The sequence below is a fragment of the Cladophialophora immunda genome (assembly GCF_000835495.1).
Source record: "Cladophialophora immunda strain CBS 83496 unplaced genomic scaffold supercont1.2, whole genome shotgun sequence".
Classification (NCBI taxonomy): Eukaryota; Fungi; Ascomycota; class Eurotiomycetes; order Chaetothyriales; family Herpotrichiellaceae; genus Cladophialophora; species Cladophialophora immunda.
In genome coordinates, this window is record NW_015622542.1 from 5727691 (window position 1) to 5748506 (window position 20816).

General features: G+C 50.8%; 3 protein-coding genes across 3 annotated transcripts; 2 read left to right on the plus strand and 1 right to left on the minus strand.

Annotated features, from left to right (window-relative positions):
* Positions 1 to 641: 641 nt before the first annotated feature.
* On the plus strand, positions 642 to 5239 carry PV07_04186 (uncharacterized protein; the record flags this gene model as incomplete). The annotated part of the gene is made up of 3 exons (XM_016390971.1): positions 642 to 905; positions 954 to 3437; positions 3497 to 5239. The coding sequence occupies 3 exons, from the start codon at positions 642 to 644 to the stop codon at positions 5237 to 5239; spliced, it is 4491 nt and encodes a 1496-aa protein (XP_016252873.1).
* A 1149-nt stretch (positions 5240 to 6388) lies between these two features.
* PV07_04187 (uncharacterized protein) lies at positions 6389 to 7745 on the minus strand (the record flags this gene model as incomplete). Its single annotated transcript, XM_016390972.1, has 4 exons — positions 6389 to 6583; positions 6642 to 7415; positions 7475 to 7551; positions 7616 to 7745. 4 exons carry the CDS (start codon positions 7743 to 7745, stop codon positions 6389 to 6391), a joined length of 1176 nt encoding a protein of 391 aa, XP_016252874.1.
* Positions 7746 to 10576: 2831 nt separating this feature from the next.
* PV07_04188 (uncharacterized protein) lies at positions 10577 to 11003 on the plus strand (the record flags this gene model as incomplete). Its single annotated transcript, XM_016390973.1, has 2 exons — positions 10577 to 10864; positions 10926 to 11003. 2 exons carry the CDS (start codon positions 10577 to 10579, stop codon positions 11001 to 11003), a joined length of 366 nt encoding a protein of 121 aa, XP_016252875.1.
* Between the last annotated feature and the right edge of the window lie 9813 nt (positions 11004 to 20816).

Here is a 20816-nt window from a genome sequence, read left to right on the forward strand (position 1 = left end):
CTAGCCCTCATTCACTGGGAGTCGTTCGGCTGACGAGGCCTAGGTCTACTCGTGATGGGGGCCAAAAGTCGAGGTGGTGGGGGAAAACCTGGGTGGCACGCGCAAGAAGGTCGCCGCTGAGCCGCATCTCCAATAGGGCATTCTCCTTTCCTGAATCCTTCTCCAGCCTCTCAACTTTTATTGCAGCCAGCAGCACGCTGAGTTGATGCACCATCACGGGCAGAAGAGGCTGGCCACCGATCGCGGGGCGCACCTTATCAGTCAACGGCATGCTGCAGCTCTGTGTGACGTGGCCGATAGCCGTTGGCATTCCTAACGGGTGTGTTTTTGCCGGAGGCGTCGCGCATCAGGGCACTATTTTGGCCATTCCACGAACCATATAAGAGGACAATGGAAGGCTCTGGCTTTGTTCCGTACTCCGCCTTTGACCCTCCAAATGCAAAAGGATGGACTGCTCTCAGCCCAGCAACGCTGAGGCGGGTCATTAGAGACTGCAGTTCCAAGCTTCCCCCGACGAGATTTTCTTTCTTGTGCTTGGTCAACGCAGCCTTTTGAAGGTAGAAAGATTGATCAAACTCCGCTCTCAGTCGGTGGTACACGCCGTATCAGACATCACGTTCTGTTTGAGACTGTGAATTACCATGGCAGGTGTCACTCCATCTGAGCAGTCCTTCAAACAGATGTGGGATGAGGCGGAGGAAAGGTTTGTCAAGATCACCAAGAAGCCGCTGAGATCGTCGCCAAAGAAGAGCCTGAACGATGTCATTCAGGACCTGGAGAATCGATACAATGAGTCAGGCCCGGCAGACGACGAACGCAACAAGCCGCGAGCAAAGGAACTTGTCGAGAATGTCCTCAACTGCATCAAGCTCCTGGGTGGCATCGCCGCACAAGGCGCCTCCATCGTACGTGGCTAGCTGGCATCTTCAGTGCTGTCACTAACCTCCACCAAGGTATTCGGGCCTGCAAATCTATGTTACAGCGCCGTGTCCTTTCTCATCGACATCCCCTCCCAAGTAAGCTCGCTCTACGATGGGCTTGCGGACCTCTTTCAAAGAATTTTCACCTTCCTCAAAACGTTTCAAATCTATCAGAGGATAGAGGACTTCGCTGAAGTGGACCTGGAGTTGAAACAAACTACTCACAAGCTCATGATCAGCTTCGTAACGATCTGCGCCCTCTCGATCAAAGTGCTTGGCCCTTCAAAGCTGCGCAAGGCGAAGATAGCTGCTAAGCTCATTCTCTTCGGAGACGACTCGGGCGTCGGGGCCGAGCTGTCCAAGTTCAAGAAGCTAGTGGAAGCAAATTCTCAGATCTCGGATGCTGTCACTCTGGAAGTGGTGCTGGAGTCCCATCACGACTTGGACAGTAAACTAAAGGTCGTTCATGACAAGTTGATTGAGGCGTCCGAAGAGAGTGGACGAAAGCTCATGCTCATCGCCACTGGGCTAGACGCTTTGGTCAAGGCAGAGAATGAGCGGAAATTGGAGAAAGCTCATCAAGATCAGGTCGACGCTCTGTTGAAGAAATTGTCCATAAAGATGGAGACGGTGCAGGCCTGTGAGCAGATGTATCAGAACATCAGGGCTGCTACCGTAAGAAGCACTGGTATTGGTTGGCTTCACACAGAGCCCGAATACGAAACCTGGATTAGAATCGACTCCAAGCCAGATTCACTCCTTCTGCTTACCGGCGGTGAGAAGTCTGGAAAATCGTTCTTGGTCTCAACGATGATAAACCAAGCTGCGTCTCAGATTCCAGAATCGATGCAAACTTCCATGAGAGTCTCAATCGCTTACTATTACTTCCCAGAACCTGACGAAAAGCCGTCAAGGGAGACCTCCGTTAAAGAGACGCAATTGCCCACGACAGCATTAAAGTCCATGGCGGTTCAGATTGCAAAGCACAACAGCCAGTATGCCAAAGAAATGGCGGCGCTCGGAGACAAGCAAGCGGGCGAGGCTTGGACAGACCTGTCGTGCAACGCCCTCTGGCAAACTCTACAACTCGCCGCCCCTAAGAAGGATGTCACATATTTCCTTTTCTTTGACGGGCTTGATCATGTGGAAGAAAGCAAGGCCCAGGAATTGCTCCAGGTGCTTCTCAACGACAACTCCCCACGGTTGCGGATCATGGCTTCTTGCAACCCCAATTTTGTCGAGAAAACCCGAAGCAAGCTAGACAGCATAGGACGCAGAATTCCCCGAATTGCCATGGAGTGGAACAACTGGCTAGATATCGCGGCCTATGTCGAATACAGTATGAAGCACAATAATCTCCTTCAGGGAAAAGAAGAAGAGACCGTCGAGCTTTTGGACTACATAAAGGGCAAGGTTCTAGAGCTTTCGAATGGAAACTACGATACTCTTCGGCGCCTTCTCGACGAAATCAAAGGAGCGATCTCGGCAGACAAGTCCCATGACGAAATCCGTGCATATCTCGACCATGATGCGAAGCAAACCGAACCGCTTGTCGCCCAGAGAACCATCGACAGTCTCAACGCTGCATTAGAGCCACACGAAATTACTCAGCTGAACGAACTGCTGGCCTGGGTTATCTACGGCAAGGCCTGGTTCAAGCCGCAACACTTGAAAGGGGTGTTGGTTCTGTTTTATGGTCGCACACCGGCGAAGACGGTGGAAGACAAGCTTGACGGAGTCTACCGGAAAGTTCTCCGAGTCGACTCGGATGGCAACGTCGTCGTCGACTCTGAAATTGAGAAACTACTGACGCAGGTCCCGCGCGTCCGTGTTGACAAAGATACTGTGGATGATACCAAACCCTTGATCTCGATGACCATCACAATCAACCGGGTAGATGTGGACACGGTCCGCCGATTCTTGTGGGATTTGAGCGAAAAGGCAAATTTTGGCAAGAGCTTGCCGTTTGATGCTCTTGTTCCCATGGCTCAGGCCCAGGTGAAACCAAGAATAACTGCTAACCGTGCAGACGGGCAGCTCACAATGACAAGGCGATGCATGAAACTACTCATGGCTGATCCCGACTCGAGAACGGAATCCCTCATCCCATACGCGCTTAAATATCTTCCTCGGCATCTGCAGGATCTGCGTGGGCGTGTAGATGAAGACGGCATTGATATGGCAGAGAGAAAAGAGATTGGCCGGTCTCTAGTAAGTCTCTTGTTCGATACCGGATTCATTGAAAAGCACTGGGCTCTTGGTGAAGGCCTAGAAACAGAATGGCTGGACGGAGACTTTTTGTGTGACGCTCTACCTGCGTGGCTGCGAGATAGCGCAACAGCGGATGGTTTGTTATACAGGTACAGACAGTGGGTGGAGCAAGCTGTGTCGAGCGAGAACCCAGGGATTGTGGCTCTGAAGGACATTACTCTCATGGTTGGTAGGCAATGGCTGTGCGACAGGAAATGGGAAAACATCGAGGCAATGGTGCTTTGGATGCTGTCCTACCTCAGCCCGGTATGATCCCTCACTCCCGTTCCCCTCCAAATTACACCAGAGGATTTACAACAAACTAGGACAAAGCCCAAGTTGCGGGTGTTGAGGTAGATTCAACCGAAGCCCAGGAAGATGCAGGCGCTGGCGATGACACGCAGACAGATGAAGGTGCTCTTGTCGTTGCCCGGTTGGATGAAGAGGGGCCAAAGGAGTCAAACCAGATATCTCGGGCGGCTGAGTGGGTCGAAAAGGAACTTAAGGTTGAACATAAAACTTCCCTTTGGTACGAGCGCCTTGGACAATCGTTTCTGGCTTTCAGTATGGCAGAGGCAGCAAAAGAATCATATCAGCAGGCACAGAGCATGCCGAATGCTTCCTGGAAATGTGGCGAAGGACTCGCGCTCGCGTTCGAATCCGAGGGGAGCCTGCAATCTGCTGTGGATGAAATGACATCTGTGGTGAGCCAGCTGAAGAGCTTGCCGCAGGAGCAGAACGAAACCAATATCGCTACCAGTCTTCGGCGTCTGGGAGGCTGGCAAGTCCAACTTGGCCACAGCGAGGAAGCGATTTCGGCATACCGGGAAGTGGTGGAGCTTGACCTTCATGACTACGAGACGTGTTGGACTTTTTTGGGCTTACTCATCCGGTGTCAACGAGCTGGAGAAGCTCTGGAAATTCTGATCTGCATGATTGATCAAAGGGGCAATGAGAGTGGTGCAACTCGCCTGGGGGAACTGTTTATGAGCTTCTCGTCCGAGCATCTGGACTCATTAGACACAATCTTCAGCGTGGCACGCCGCGACAAGCTTTTCAAGACGCTCCTGGAGACCGTGCTCCAAGCAGTTGAACTTGCTCGGAAGAAGGAGGACAAATCGCCACTTGCGTATCTTCTCTTCTTCTACGGGGTGGCAATCGCTCATCCCAACTACGAAGACCGACGCCCGGAGGAGGCTCTTCGCTATTGGGAGGAACTGTGCCGCATGGGATTTGGGAAGTGGGGCACCTGGGTCGACACCGTTGTGAGCCTGGCTGCCCGATTCATCACTGCACACCATTTTTCACATGCCTTAGCGGCGCATAAAGAGGGCAAGGACTCGACCTTTCATATCTCTAACATCGAAGAACTCATCAAACGGGTCCATTCCGCATGGTATTACGACTACAATGGGATGGAGAAAAAAGTGCGAACGTTCCTGGGGAGCTACTACGCACGATCGGGACAGAACCAGCAGGCGAGAAAGGTTCTCCAGAACGACATGAGGGATGCATTGCTTCTTTTATCTGACGATGACCCAGACAACGACTGGCAAGGGTATATCGCCATGGCGGAGGTGTCGATGCATGCCGGCGATGATCTCAATGCGTTGAGTGCTTGGTCGCTGCTCGCCCCGAAAGAGGTGAACGAGGAGTCAGCTGGAGACGCCACAACTGACAGGGGAGACACTATTTTCAGTTGCGACGGCAATTGCGGCCGTAGGTGGTCCCACGCTGATGACATGTACATGTGCAAGATCTGCCCGGACGTCGAACTAGATGCGGGTTGTCTGGAAAAGCTCAAGACGGGGACGCTCAATAGGTATATTTGCGATGCCAGCCACGACTGGCTGCACGTCCCGAGCTGGCCCTACGACAATTACCGAGTGGCAGACAAAGGGAAAGTGGTTGTGGGAGGAGAGATGGCTGATGGGAGACGGGTCGGTGGCGAGAAGGTTCCCGTCAATGTCTGGATCCAGGGGATTTACGAGCAGTGGGGAATCCCGAAGCCTGAGAGGGACGAGGCTGAGCCTGATCCTGAGCCGAAGCCTGAGGAGAGTACAGTGTGAGCAAGGCAGGTGCGGACAGACTCCATTCAAGCATTGGACAGATCTGTTCTTGCCTTTGTAAGGAGCTCTTTGCCCTCGGGCGAGTTGTGTAAAGATCCCTTCTCAGGATAGGCAGTTCGGGTCGACGAGGCTAGGTATGTCAGCCTCCACCAAAGGGCTGCAGTTTACCGTCAGTAGGTTCTAGCGCCCCTTCGTGCTGAGCGACTCATATTATATACAGTAGCTCCCCAGGACCATTCGCACTTTGTTCTCATAGGTAGGAAAAGCTGGCGACTCGAGAACCAGTGAGAGGATGGCCAACTTGCCTCTATGTGGTACAGCGCCACCAGCCTCGTCGCTGCTGCCTAGCATCATCTTGCCTTTGGAGGTATTTGTTCTCCTCACCTCGAAACTAGGCTTAACCGAAAGTTCAAAAAATCGATCTAAGAGCCAAAGAATCTTTCCGTACTGGAACACTACAATAACTTCAAAATCATCACCATTGGCTTCCCGTGAGAGAACCCGGCATGGCCGACAAGCCACCCAGAACGATCGTCGGCTGCCTTCTCGATGTATCTGACTCCATGCGCGAAGCTCTGGAAGCCGACCGTGGAGACGAAAGGGCTGTCGAGCGCTTCCGCGCCATTCTATACGCCGCACTCAAACTCGCGAAGGCAGAGAATATAGTGGCGAGCAAAAATCCAAAAAAAATACAGTTTTACCGAGGGCACAACAATAGGATACCGCTATATACGTATATAGCGGTATAGCTCTAGATAGGCTAGAATAGCGTAATATATCTAGTAAATAGCTATTTTATAGTATAGTAGCCTTATATTAATATATCTACGCGACCTCGCCGTATACCGATACCTTCTCGCCGTCTCCGAGAGGTACGCGCTGTAGCCGTTATGACGAGACTAAATCCGCCTATATCGATAACCTTAAGGGAATTTACGTAGCCTGCTCTCGTACTATCTCAGGTGGATCGCCAACAAATGCTGGCGTATATCCCGAGACTCCAGCGAGGGAAAGTTGATCGCACGGCTTGCCAACCGGACGAAGTTGATAGTGGGTTCATTTCGGCATCATTATTGCTCAGGTCGAAATTTCTCCGTGCCAACTTTGGTCATGAGCTTGTAGAAGCCTGATACGTCGACATGGCATCCCTCAGGCTTCAGAGTATGGAGGAGGACCAGGTGAAATATCGGCTCCCGAGTCGTGTGGTCCAAGGTCTTGGATCTGTGCTACAGTGGCCGGTGGCACAACGCCAACTGGACCTGTAGGTGGCAAGGTCGTGGTGTCGCACGCGGCTCTCGGAGCTCTGCCATTGCTAATAGCGACCGGGATGTCGCACTGCACAACCTTAACCAAGGCATTCAGCTTGTTTCGCTAGGGTTTTGAGAGCTTTTTGTATCCGTACCTGATGTGCTCCACTTGTACTCAGCGAAAGCCCCGCGTGAATCCGGAAATTGTGCTTCACACTCACTGCACACGCGATGAACCCGGGAGATGTCTCTGGCATCATTATCGGAGACAGAGAATCATCGGGGATTCTGTAGCTAGCCATTCCCCTTGATATGTCGATTTCTTTCCGCGGGGTCCATTTTGCTACTGCTAGCACTGATGATATTTTGCTAGTCTGGGTGGGCTGGATCACCGTAACTATCGTCTGGAGGTCGATTTCGATGGCCTGAAGGTAAACCCTCAGATGATGGCTGCCGCTGGTACTAGACCGACGAAGATTCAGTGTCAGGGTAAGTTCGTCACCTACACAAAGGTGGCGCGAGTCAAGCTCGGCCCGTAATTCCAAATTGCCTAATTCTCTGAAATTGTGCCTAGTGTACCCGGGTGTCAACGATAAGTCGTTGAGATTGGATACCGTGGGGGAAAAGAGCGGTGCAAACTCCAAATCCTTCTGAAGAAGAAGCTGCCGAGGAAATCCAAAGTTTCTTTTCACTTTCACGCGGAGCCAGTAAACAATTTTGGCGTTGAGAGGCTTGGTGTCGATCGAGAACGTCGGGGGTAGCTGGAGCCGGAGTTCGCTTGCATGTCTTCGATTTTTCAGACACGAGGTGCTGGCAGGGAATTTCAGCTTGAAAGGGAACGAATGCAGTTTGCGCCTGGACAGAGAAAACCCGTGTGGCGGCACCACCACGCCCGGCGGCGGGAAGATGGTCAGTGATTCTTTGAAAAACTGGTATCGCGATCGGAGATCAGTACGGTCACTCTTTGATGGGGATAGGACTAACTGACTTTGTGATAGTTGTAACCGCTGCTTTCTTCCAAGCTGGACTCTTTCGCATCGTGTTTAATGTAGGTGTGAATTCGACCTGGTTGCCCGGCGATCTTAGAATATCGGTTGGATAGATATCAATCCCTTAAATGCCCATTTACCTTGCAGGGAAACCTGGATGCGACTGATACTCGACCAATCACTCTGAAATCGAACCACGCCACTGACGTCGTCAAGTTGGCTGTAGGGACCGAGGGTGTCGCTTCGATCAAGGTCCAGTGCAAGCCTCATTGCGATCCATGAAGTCGTTGACAGGAAGAAGGTGAATGAATGATTTAACGAGTGAATGCTTCAGGCCATGAGACACAATCATGCTGATTTCCCGGAACATCGCCCGGTACGACCGGCCACGCTTCAGCGCTGAGATCTCGCTGTGGGCGACCGCGTCCAGACGAGTGGATTCGAAGCACGATTGAAACAGTGTCATCATTCGGCTTCGGTTAGCAGACTCGAAAGCTCTCCACTTTGGGGATGGCGACATGGTCGAAAGCCAACCCAGCAGAAGATGCTCGTGGACAGGAATTTGGACCGTCGTGTTGTCGGCCCCCGATCTTGGCCCGTGTCATATCAGATAGACGACGATACTAAGAGACTGCGAAACGGTGCCGTCTCCGTCGTAACCGCCTCAGCCGGCGGTCAGTGGATCTCAACATTTTCAAGCTTGGCATGAGGACTACCAGATATCCTATCATGGGCTTTACATGCCCTTCGAAGACTGCCGATATGCAACTATTCTTCAGGTGTGACGATGAATTGTTCGAGACCGCCGGCACAGGCCAACGGCCATGGCGCCGACCAGACGACTGACGGCAGCAGAGAGACCACCCCTCTGCTTGGACGGCGTATGAGCGGCGCTGAGGAGATCGTGTCGCGGGCGACAAAGTTCGTGGTGATGGTGGGATTTATGAGTTTTTTCGCCGATTTCACCTACGAGGGATCTCGCAGCCTTCTTGGACAGTACCTCCCGCTGCTCGGAGCAAGCCCTCTCGCTATCTCCGTCATCGCCGGCTTCGGTGAGTTCCTGGGCTACGCTCTGCGGCTGGTTTCGGGGAGGAGTGCTGATCGAACGGGACTGTACTGGCCGATCACCATCGCAGGCTACGTCTTGCAAATGAGCGTGGTGCCCTTGCTGGCGTTGGCTCGGTCCTGGCAAGTGGCTGGTATCCTCGTCATCCTCGAGCGCGTGGGAAAGGCGACCAGGAACCCACCACGAGATGCTATGCTCTCGCACGCAGCGAAAACTATTGGTTTCGGCTGGGCTTTCGGACTCCATGAGGCTCTCGATCAGTTCGGAGCTTTGTTTGGCCCCCTGTTTGCGGCGCTTCTCCTGAAGCTCTCGCACCAGCACTACCGGTTTGCTTTTGCCACGCTGGGAGCTCCCGCCGGAATGATGCTCTTTGGCCTGACGATCACTCGACTTATCTATCCACGTCCACAAGATCTTGAGCCCAATCCTTCTTCATCTCCTGCCACCGACAACCTGTCTCGAGCCTTTTGGGTATACCTTGCGGCATCGGCATTGGTTGCAGCGGGGTTTGCTGATTTCCCAATCATTGCCTACAATTTACACAACACCGGCGGCTTCTCCGATGAGCTTGTTCCCGTGGTTTACGCTGTGTCTATGGCCGTTGCCGGCGCTGGGTCCTTGGTCCTGGGCCGCTTGTTTGACCGCGTCGGGCTTGTTCTTCTCGTACCTCTCACCGTAGTGGCAGCTGGTTACGCTCCCTTGGTCTTTCTGGGTCGTGGACTCGTCCCGGGCATCGCTGGATGTTGCTTGTGGGGCTTAGGAATGGGTGTACACGAGTCAATTATTCCAGCAGCCGTGGGGCCCATGGTCGAACCAGGCCGTAGGGCATCGGCGTATGGGTTGTTCACCGCGGTCTATGGTATCTCTTGGTTCGTGGGTAGTACTATCGTCGGCATCTTGTACGTCAGATGGATGCCAGCAATCGTCATATTTTCGGTGGGACTTCAATTGGGTGCCATTCCTTTGATATGGTACGCACGCCAACTGGTCAATCAGGTCGAGGTAGCTAGTTCCGAGTAGGAGGACATTGCAGCCACTCTGAGGCTCGTAGCTGCGTGCATGGACGCTGAGATCACAATATACTGGGGTCTTGTTGCCGAAAATGCTCCTCGACTGCAAAGAACAAGAGCTTCACCCTTGCCAGATTCTCAGGAACTTCTGGTTGGATATGTTTGCTACCTAGTGAACTGGGACGAGGCTTATAGCCATGGGCGCCAACTCGCACGGCGGTAGGTACTGGGAGCCTTCACGTCTTGTAGGTCTGTTGATTGATTGAATTGTCCTTCTATCTATGCGCTCCGGGAATAACAAAAGAAAGGCCACCAACCCAAAGTGGCACCTCCCGAACCGACCAATCACGTTGCTCGTCCGCCTAGCACCTCTGATCCCCTTTCTACCTTTCCCATTACAATAGTTTTAAAAGGTGATTACTACTAACGTAGGTGTATAGCGAGCGACGTAGCATAGCGAGCGACACACTTTCCGCCCTATATGTCACCTTCATCTTCTTCCTGCTGCTACTTCACCACTAAACATAGAATCTACTCAGAAAGAAGCTAGAATACTCCTTACTCTTCAAGCTCTTAAATACGATCCAAAACAGAGAGTACGATCCATTACTAAAGCCTATAATATCCCTAAAGAAACCCTCCTCTACTGAAGTAAAGGTCGGCCTTCCCGACGCGACTCACCAGCGAATTCTCGAAATTTGACCGACCACCAGGACATTAGACACATGAAAATGAAAGGATTGGGTTTGCACAGCGGACGGAAGGACGGGTGCCGCGGTTGCTATGGTAGGTCACCCGGTTGAGGCGGGTGAGGTTTATCATTCATTTACGGAGTACCTAGATACGGAATCTAGTTGGTGAGCAACGTCCCGATGTCATCACAGAAGCTACGCGGTAGCTGTAGATATAGCCAGCAGATGGCTATAAAATATAGCTAAGACGTTGCATCCAGATAAGGTCATACATAGCCTTTGCACTTTTTTACATTGTGCTGATTATTTATTTCTGCCCTCCGAGTCGCTCCCATGCCTGGGAACAACGATTTCGTCTCCAAAGTCCACTTCAAAGGCAAGACAGACAGTTTTATCATCTTTGTCGAATCTCCACAAGATGTGGAACGCTGGAGAGAAGACAAGTCCATCTCCCTTACCGAAGTTGTCAAATCTTTCAAAATCATGGTAACTCACAAACATGGAGCACAAGGGCATCTGGATGGCGCTTCCAAGGCATCTTTGGAGAACGAATTCGGCACCTCAGAAGAGAACGAGGTAATAAAGACGATATTGATGGAAGGAAAGATTCAGGATACACATGTATGTGGCAAAAAACTATGCATCAGTTTCTCAAACAAAGCTCGCTGACGAGATATTGTAGCGTCCAGAAAAATGGGGCACAACGAACGAAACAATGGGAGCGAAAGTCGCTCACCATGGCGGCGCACACCCATTTTGAACGAAGCAACTTCAACCTCGGATGTTGGCCTAGGGGCCCCAGGACATTGCAAATGATTGGTGGACTTGACCCGACAACCTTCATAAAGACAGAAAGAATATGTTATCTGCCGTGTCGTTTCGGCTCTCAGTTCTCGGGGTTTGTGAGACCACACCATGTTTTTAGCCCTAATAGGTCTACCTCAGGTACTATCGATTGCGTCAGGACAGTGTCCAACAATTCGCCCTCAGAGCCCAGAACAAGATCTTCTCATTCAATTCTGGGAGTCCTCTTTCGATCCCATTGCCAAATTTCTAGATGTATCGGCCAGTGCGCTACCCGCCAGAGGGTTCGTGTTCGGAAGACTCGCAGCTTTTACGGCTTTCTTCTGACGCCAACGCGCAGTTTTAGCTACCTCAAAGCCGTTCTATATGCCCAAAAGAACCTTTCTGTGAAGGGCCCTGTTCCTTAACAACTTCATGGCGTTCGACAGTCGATAGCGTTCGACTCGGTCTACAGCTGGATATCGTGACAGAGCCACACCTCTGAGCATACCCGAGGAACAGAATATTGCTTGTCTCTGGTGACTACAGTGACACACTTGACCGACATGCGCATGGAAACAAGGTTCTTCTCCGTGGAGGTACAGTGTTTCTTCTTCCAGACGAGGCTCAAGATCAAGATTTTGACTCTTTGGCAAGGCCGCACCAGAGGAGAGCACACCCGAATGGAAAAGAGTTATCGACCAAAGCGAAGCATCAACACCATAAGCTTGTCGTGTCATCAACTTCGGGCGTATGGCCTTGAGGAGTAGATGGATTCAAAAGTTGACCTGTGCCGCGTCTCATACTGCCAAGCAGAGCATCGTGGGGGGGCGGCTCATTTCGCTTGGTTCTCTTCGTGACGACCAATAGGGGTACTATCATGAAAGTGCTTAAATCTCTGGAAATTCTACCAAGATATCAATAACTCTAGATCACTCTAGATAATCCCCTAGAGTCGTAGCTCTCGACCTCTCCTTTATTGACAATATTTCAGCGACCAATCGCAATCTCAAACTTCATGCGTCGCCTACAAAAGATCCATTGAGGGTCGTCCTATCAATATAAGATACCACGATCTGTTTGGGAGTCGGCACGGCATGAAACAACGACATGGAAAGGCCAGAGCTTACCAAAACTCCGCAGCTAATATACTGTGCAAATTCCCATGTCGTGTCAAGAATAGCTCTGGTCCATTTGGCCAAGATGTTTCGACGAGATTGACGAAGTGAAGACCCATGTAATCGCTGACCGTCTTCCCGTTCTATATCTGGTTCCAGCCCTTCGTGCAGTAACGGACCCTGTAGCTCGGTAGGCGGGAGGGCGCATTGTACTATGGGGTGATTCTCATGGCTGTTCTGAAATGACGGGCTTTCGATCTGCACCAGCCATCTGAGCGTCTGACCACGCATGAAGCTGGTCTCTAGCAACGTACTATTTCCGTGCTTACTACAGTCAACTCGTGTGGTGCTTCATAAGGCGGAAGTAGACGTTCTTGTATGACAGGCCTACAGTATACGTAGTAGAAGTTACTGCAAAAAAAAAGACATTCAGATCTTCGTCCTGATGCAGAAGCAGGCGCCACAACTACGCAACGTTGACATCATGAGACCCTGTTTGGAAAGATTTCAGCCCTCATTTTTGCAAAGCGTAATGTCGTTTCACAGCCATAGGTATGGAGACACCGATGCTCCATGATTGATTCGCAATCAGTCCGGACCGGCCGGTAAGCACATGACTTGACGGTTAACTCCACGACGCCATCACTTCATCTCATTCTTGTTGGCAGGGCATCATGCTTTCGACTTTAGAAAATGTGACAATTGCTGCCGTACATCACTTACCAGAGACGGCGTAGACTCAGTATCTGGTCAATCAGATGAGGGCCGCGCGGTCACAGCCGTGTTTGTGTTCCGGATAAATGGTCTGGCTGGAGCCCGCTAGTTAAGCGATATCTAGCAGTAACTGTTACGCCACTTTATATTCAGAGGCCACCAGCGACATCCGTAGGATGACGAGGTATTCGCCGCGCATTCGAGATGAGTAAATTTCGACGACAGATTGTCAGCCAAAGCAGATCATCTCTGCCCTGTACGGCATCATGTATCCCTTCCTTGCCCAACTTCAACCACTGATTGATTGTATTAGATCAGGTTTCTCGAAGATCGCCACCATGCGTTCCATACTCTCTTAACGTCTTGTAGACGGCGTGGGTATCAAAATCGTCGATAGCAAGCTCGTCGATCTCCTGCACGTGCCAATTTATTGTTTTACAGCATTTGGTCCGAAAGTCGACAATGAACCCAGCACACTGATTCATTCTAGTCCGAACATCTGCTTCGATTGTTCGTAGACCACGTATGTGACTGAAACAGCAGGCACCACCTTGACAAGGTTCGGCGTGATCCCTCGGAAAAGCGCTGACAGACCCTCATTCCGTATCGTTTTCCGGGTGACATCAACAATACCGGTGTAGGTTGGAGGATGTACCGGCGTCCCCTGCGTCTGCAACCTAGTTCTCAACATGTTCAGCGGCCAGACGACGGAAGCGCCGAAAGCGCCGCTGAATGCTCCAATGGCAGCCGTCGCGACAGGTCCTGGTTTTGCGTCCTTGCCCTTGATTCCTAGTCTCTCGTTCCTGCGTATGACCCATTGTTTCGTGTACTCGAACGTCGTCAAGTCCAAAGCGGAATAGGGAAACTGTCCCAAGATGCCCCACAATACACCACAGTAGAAAGACCGAATCCCTCCCGATTGCCACATTTTCTGAGCTGTCTGTGCAATCAGTTCCTGTCCGCGAACACCACCTTCCACCATCCTGCACTGGACCCGAAAACGGAGTGTGTCGACGGGATACGCCGCAATCCTGTGACACTGTATCAGATCCTCAGAGATAACTTGAGTTTGGTCCGGCATATATCAGCATCACTTACTGTGCCAACACGCCTCCAAATCCTCCTGAGACAAATTGAGCCGTACGAGATATCTGAGACGGATCGCTTACACCCTGAACTTTGGTGAAGAATCTCTTAGCCCCCTATCCAGTTGTGGAGGTTAGTTGGTCTCAATAATCATGCAAGTGTTTCGTCATCGTCGAACGAGACGTGGCTGTCGAGCTTACTTCATAAGTGCCAAATTTGATGGCTCCTTCGGGAAACATCTTCAGAATGTTCAGACCGTTGCCTAAAAATGTTACTCATTGAGAAACCTCTACACAAAACCGTGGAATGACAAAACCATACCTGCCCAGAGACTCCGAACACCACCCGCTTTCCAGAGAGCGCTCCATGCTGTTTGCAAAGAGAGCCATGCTTCTTTGCTTGCTTCGATTGGTTGACCACGGTACAGTTGATCAAGTGTGCCGTGCTTGGAGTTCGTTTGCCCGATCAAGAAAACCTTCAATCTATCCAACGGCGCCGTTACCGTGCGAGAAGTGGCACTGGCAAAGCCACCGCAGAAATAGTATTCTATACAATATAGCACCTCATTAGTCGGTGTTCAGTCTGATATGGAGTGATTTGAGACGCTGTTGAACCCCCATGAGGGCAAGGCTGGACAATGTGCTAGACATCGATGGCTCGATGCGTAGTGGTATGTTACCTATATGTTTGATTTTGTCATGTAGCACGCCTATGTCACCATCGTAGCCGCTATGCAAAATCCGGGTGGAGGAACCCTCTGAGTCGCGCACCTTCTTCAACAATATTGGTGAAAACACGAAAAGGCCCCTGCAGGAATGTTAAACATGGTAGCAGTAATTTGTGCTCTGCCGCCAGGTGACTAACCTCCATTCCTCGAATGTTAAGGCTCGGCCGTCATGTGCGCCGGAGATTTTTTCCAAAAGGCTTCCGAATTTTTCTTGAGCCAAATCCGTGTGTGATCGTTCTAGATCTTCGCACAAAGCGGAAAGGGTCACTGTACCATCGCTGCTGTGGGAGAGATTCTTCACGATTGTCAGTAATGTGCAGATACCTGCATCGCCAAAGGCAGTATCAAACTCACGTCGAAGGCGTATTTGAGATAAGCTTCCGCGTTGCTGAGAGACCCTGCGAAGTCTTCAATACATCAGCCATTCGAGGCTTTCGAAGTCGACAAAGCACATGACGCTCAGTGGTCTTGAGGACATTGAAGATTGTGCAATTTGAACTTCGTCCCTGCGACTCCCACAAGTTATTTTGCAAGGATCGATCACTTACGAGATTTCGAAAGCCTTCCATCTCCATCCGCTCCCATTGACCTGAATGAGCTCTCAACTACGGTTTCCGACGAGGCGATGGCTGCTCGATCATTCAGCATACAGACGCAATGGCAGTAAGTGAGATATTGGACCGAATCTACTTACGATGTTCAATTCTCTGTAGACCTTGTTGAAAGTCCTGGAGTGAAAGCCATCCCTTCTTGTCCGCATCAAAGATCTGCCAGAGCCTTTCGACATCAAACTCTTTGGCCATATGAGCGAGCTGGACGTCGTCGAAACTGCCGTGCTTAAAGAAGGATAATCCTCTGATGAGGCGATGCTGTACTGTTCGTGGTTTTGTTCGTGCGACCGTGAGCGTGTGGTAGAAGAGAGACACAGAGGAAGAGAGAACCCCGAGGGCGCTATTGCACACGAGGCAACAGGAATACACTCGTCTGCGAATAATGAGTCGGACACAACAGTCCTAAGCAAGGGTTGATAAACAAATCATCTATTGCCACCCGTCAAAAGCAGGAAAAAGCTGGTCGTCGGCGGGTAATTGGGGCGTTCAGGGTCTCGATGTACTCTTCACTGGTCCGCCATAATTCATTTATGGATTCGAATCTGGCATTCTGGCCAAGTCGATATCGATCTCGACCATGACCCTATGCGCATAACGACCAATAGTGTTGGAAACAATGCGTGAGTGATGCTGAGATCCACCCTATGTGGGGCCTGTGGGTCAAGACCTGATTTCGACGTCCGAGGAATATGTACGGTATCAACCGGGTATTAAGGCTCGCGCGGATGAAAAGTCAGACGCAACCCGTTCCGTCAGAAATGCTGTGCGGTATATTCGACGGCGGCGCACGTCACTTCTCGCTTGGGAGGAAGCCATTAGTTTCCTACGCTCAGAATAAATTGAATGTTTGACCTCATCTTGAATCTTGAATCTGGTACATTCATTTTCTGCCCTCCACTTACCCTCTGTTTCCTCGGTTGTTCTTTTACGACTATCATCAACACAGATGTATCCGGCTTTTCCAGGCTGGGTGGGAGCTCCGCGGGTTGCACTACTTGTCCTGGGGTTTATCTTGACTGTGCAGCTCGCTGCCGCGCAATCTACTTCTACGGAACAAATCCCATCAGCAGTAGAATTGGTTAGTGCCAATCTCCCTGAGAGAAGTCACCAAGACGAACTAACCCAATAGCTTTCAAAGAGACCGCATTGTCGAGCCATAAACCATGTTGAAGATCAGTGCAACTTCTACGGCGCCTTTTGCAGTGAAGAAGATGAAGGTCTTTTCTCATACCTCAGACTGTACTATTGCAACCTCTCAGGTGCAAAACCGCTCGCACTCGTCCTCGTCCTCGCCTGGATGATTGTCTTATTTGTCTCTCTGGGAATCGTTGCCGGCGACTTTTTCTCAGTCAATCTCAGCGTCTTAGCCAAGCAGTTGAATCTAAGCGATACTCTGGCGGGCGTGACTTTCTTGGCTTTAGGTAATGGGGCCCCGGACATCTTTTCAACGATGGCGGGCATGAGTCGGTCGAGTCATGCCCTCGCCTTAGGCGAACTTATTGGAGCGGCGGCGTTCATAACCTCAGTGGTTGCTGGTGCGATGGCCCTCATACGACCATTTGAAGTCGTCAAAGGATCCCTGGCTCGAGACATCATGTTCCTTTTGGCAACAAATTCGTTTCTCGTCTACGTCATGACCGACGGCCACTTGCGTCTGTGGCATTGTATGGTCATGCTTGTATTCTATCTCTTCTATGTGAGTGTAGTCTTGGGGTGGCATTGGTGGCGATTACACCATCCACGAGCAGACCTGGATCACGGCTCGCACGACGGCCACATCCCTTCACAAGAGGAAAGCGAGACGCGGCCTCTTCTCGCAGAACGAGACACCAGATCCTCGATTTCCCAGCGACTTCAATACGACGTGACGAGAATATCTGAACAGCGTCGGAGATCGCACATATTCGAAGAGGAATATGACGAGGGACGTTGGTATGAGCCGCCAGCCAAAGTGATTGACTATCGCTTCATCAATCAGCGCTTGATCCGCAGCCTGCACGATCATCGAGCTAGGTCAACCCCACCAAAGCATGCTTCTCGAAGAGGGTGCGCAGGAAACCCGCAGAGCTCTCATGAACACCATGACTGCACGGGAGACGAAATCATCAGCAGGCGATCAGAGAACGATGTCGGTGACGAGCTCCCTCGGAATGATCCTGCCAGCTCCCACGGATACTTCTACCGTTGCCTCAATACATTAGTCCCCAAAGTATTCGACGGAAAAGGCACGGCAAGACTCTTTGCGTTCATTACTACCGTCATGACCGCCCCCATCTTTATGCTCTTGAAGCTCACAATTCCGGGGGCGGATGTTGATCCAGGGGCCGACAACAAAGACAGGGAAAACAGTCTGGTGGAACAGAAACCCTGGCGAAGATGGTTGTTGATCGTTCAGATCTTCCTTGGTCCCCAGTTTGTGCTTGCAACTGTGGCGCTTCTGCTTTCTCTGCACCCTCACGATATCTTCATACCGAGTATGAGTGTTCTTGGTTGCTCTCTTCTCCTTTGCGGCTTAGTCGTCCTAACAAGCACATCGGCGGAGAAACCCTCTTGGACCCGACTTCTCAATATTCCAGGTTTTATCGTCAGCATATGTTGGATAACCATCGTCTCAAACGAGCTTGTGGGCGTGCTGAAGGCGCTGGGCGTCTTTGGAGATATCTCGGAAGCAATACTTGGGCTAACTCTTTTCGCCATCGGCAATTCGATGGACGATCTTGCTGCGAATATCTCGGTGGCCCGCCACGAACATCCTGTGATGGCTCTATCGGCATGCTTTGGTGGCCCCTTACTGAATACCTTGCTGGGTATCAGTTTGAGTGGGATCTTGGTTTTTGCCCAACAATCGATCAAAACACATCGAGTCACTCCAATCGACCTACACATTACGAAGGACCTTTTCATCACTTCCGGAATTCTGTTGGTCAATCTAATGGTGCTTACACTGTTGCTGGTGTGGACTCGAGGGAAGATGACTAGACTTCTCGGGTCTGTACTCATGATCGTTTGGTTGGCAGGGACAGTCACAAATGTGGTTGTGGTGATAACGTCTCCAGATCCCAAGCAGAAAACACGCTAAAGGAAAGAACCTTGACAACGCTCTAGTGGTAGAAGCTCAATTAACAATCCTCCGTATGCCAATTGAACATCAAGTCCCAAATTCTCATCAGTGTCTTTGATGCCTTGGATACTAGTAACCTTGCTCTGAAAATTCTCTCCTCGACCTGACTTAGGGGCCACCATCGGCTTTAGTCAATTATTTGCTGCTCTACCGTCTAGTTGGCGAGGTACTGGGCTTAAGATTCTATAGGGAGCCATGTCGACACCTAGCCCTCCCGATGTATAGAGGCTCACTTCCAAGCCGAGAGTCGGGAAAGTTGGCAAATTGCCGTCAAAACAGCCTGGATCAGCGCTTTTCCGAGGGGGTTTCGCTGTGATCGTCTTCTTCCAAGTCCACGTGGTCGGCAATGCTTCTGAGAGCTGCTATGTTCTCTGGTGCCTCTGGCGGCAACGTCACGCTCGTCGTTGTACTCCTCGGCGCCCCAAGCTTTGACCCTAGCAACGTAAGACCAGCTACTAGGGACAGCTGAAGCCTATACTTTTTGACGAATGACCTGCTCATCACCAAAACCTTCCTGAAGCCCAACATATTGCCCACTGCAGTATCTTTTGTGCAACTTTGTGATGAAGCGAATATTAAACTGTTTGATAGATAAGTCGAGGTATTGTGTGGTGATGTTCCTGAAAATTTAGACAAAAGGAGCTGGTGCCTTGCTTTCGAAAAATCCTGAGCAATACGCACTACGGTTCGGCAAAGACTTGAAGCATCTGCACACCTAAATACGACATCTCATACAACCTATATCGCACCTAGGCTTTTACGGATGCTGTGAAGATCAACATGATGTAGTGATGGGTCCACTATTGGAACGCTACGTGAACGGACCGGGATGGCGGCAGCTATAAGCGGAATAGATCACCAGTCTGATGGAGCCCTTACACGTTCCGGACGGAAGCGGGGTTGCTATGCAGAGGTTGCAATAAGCACATGGGTGGCTTTTATATCTAGTACTTCTGCCGTGCAAGATCTATTTCTGTATCATCGTGGAGAATGGACTGTGCTGTTTTACGCAAACCCCGCGCGCTTCCCTAATCAGTACGACCACGCGACAAATAAGGATATAGCATTAGATTTGGAAACTTGGACTGCAACAGGGAATTTGCCCGCGTTGATCTCACAAAACGTCACCAACACTAAGGTAGAGCGGGAGACTTGTCCATTGCCACGACCCAAGCCCGGGCGTCCACTGTTGGTAATACTCACAGGAGCACAAGATGCCACTGCTTGGTCTAGTAAGCTCGACTTTCTCAGCCTCGGATAATATAACGGAGAAGAAGCAAAAGATGTCCCTGCTGCGAAAACTGCAGACAGGTCAGACTTTCCAGCAGACTGAGAAGACGATGCTTTGCGCTGACCAGCCACAAGATGCGGAGTAAGAAATGGAATACGACCTGGTTTCTTCCTCATCGCTGTCCTTGCCTTGACGCCTTCTTCCTTTCGCCGTTGATCCGATCATCATCGTCTTCACTATTCTCTGTGAAAAATTCTCCTGTTCTATAATCCTTCTTCATGATCATTCTCCAATGTACGGCCACGATACGGCCACGGCCAGTCATAACAGACCTCATACCGGAGATGCCTGTCCATCTTCTTTATTGTTCAGGTCGGCCTATTGGGACAATGTCCGTGAAGAGCAGAGACACCAAAAGTTCATAGAAGAGGAGGCTGGTGACACATTGCGGCCTGCACGATAGGAGTTCATCCCAGGCGTTATTGCATAGTTGCAGAGCAGGTTGGCCGTAAACGACCCAGTCGTGCTAGAAGCTCGATCCTAGTTGCATACCAAGTAATGCCAACTTCCTGCTGCTAGATACGCTCTTCATTCTTTTCGCCGAGTCAGGGTACGAGCCGCTCGAACCTAACGAGTCAGATTTGAAACTGAACAAACGTCCATACGCGAGCCTACCTATGTCAATCGCTTCGCAGGTTGTTTGGCAGACAATACACAATCTCGATCCCATGAGGTTTGCAACGCCCTGGCGAGATATGCTTCACATGATCGATACGTCTGCTGTCTCGATATCTTTGTCACCTTGCTGTCCTTATCATATCTGACCATATGCTTACCGATTATCTGCGCTCCGAAGCTCAGCATATCTCAAGCGCCGTCACCATGATCCTTGATAGATCCCAATGACGAGGACTTTGAATTGTTACAGGCGGCCCGACCAGTGAGGGTCGATGCCTGTCAATCCGATTACTTGCCAAACACTTTCAAAATTCGTTTTATCGCCATGTCCACCAGGTGCACGACGTCACCGCTCGCCTTTTAGTGAAGTTTCCATGCATCCGCTTCTGTGAAGCTTTTCAACAGCCAGTATTAGGCACCATACTCTATCCACCTTTTATGCCACAAATCTGATTCTTGTTCCACCCTGGTACTACCACCCTTATGCTCGGAGGCTAGGTTAGA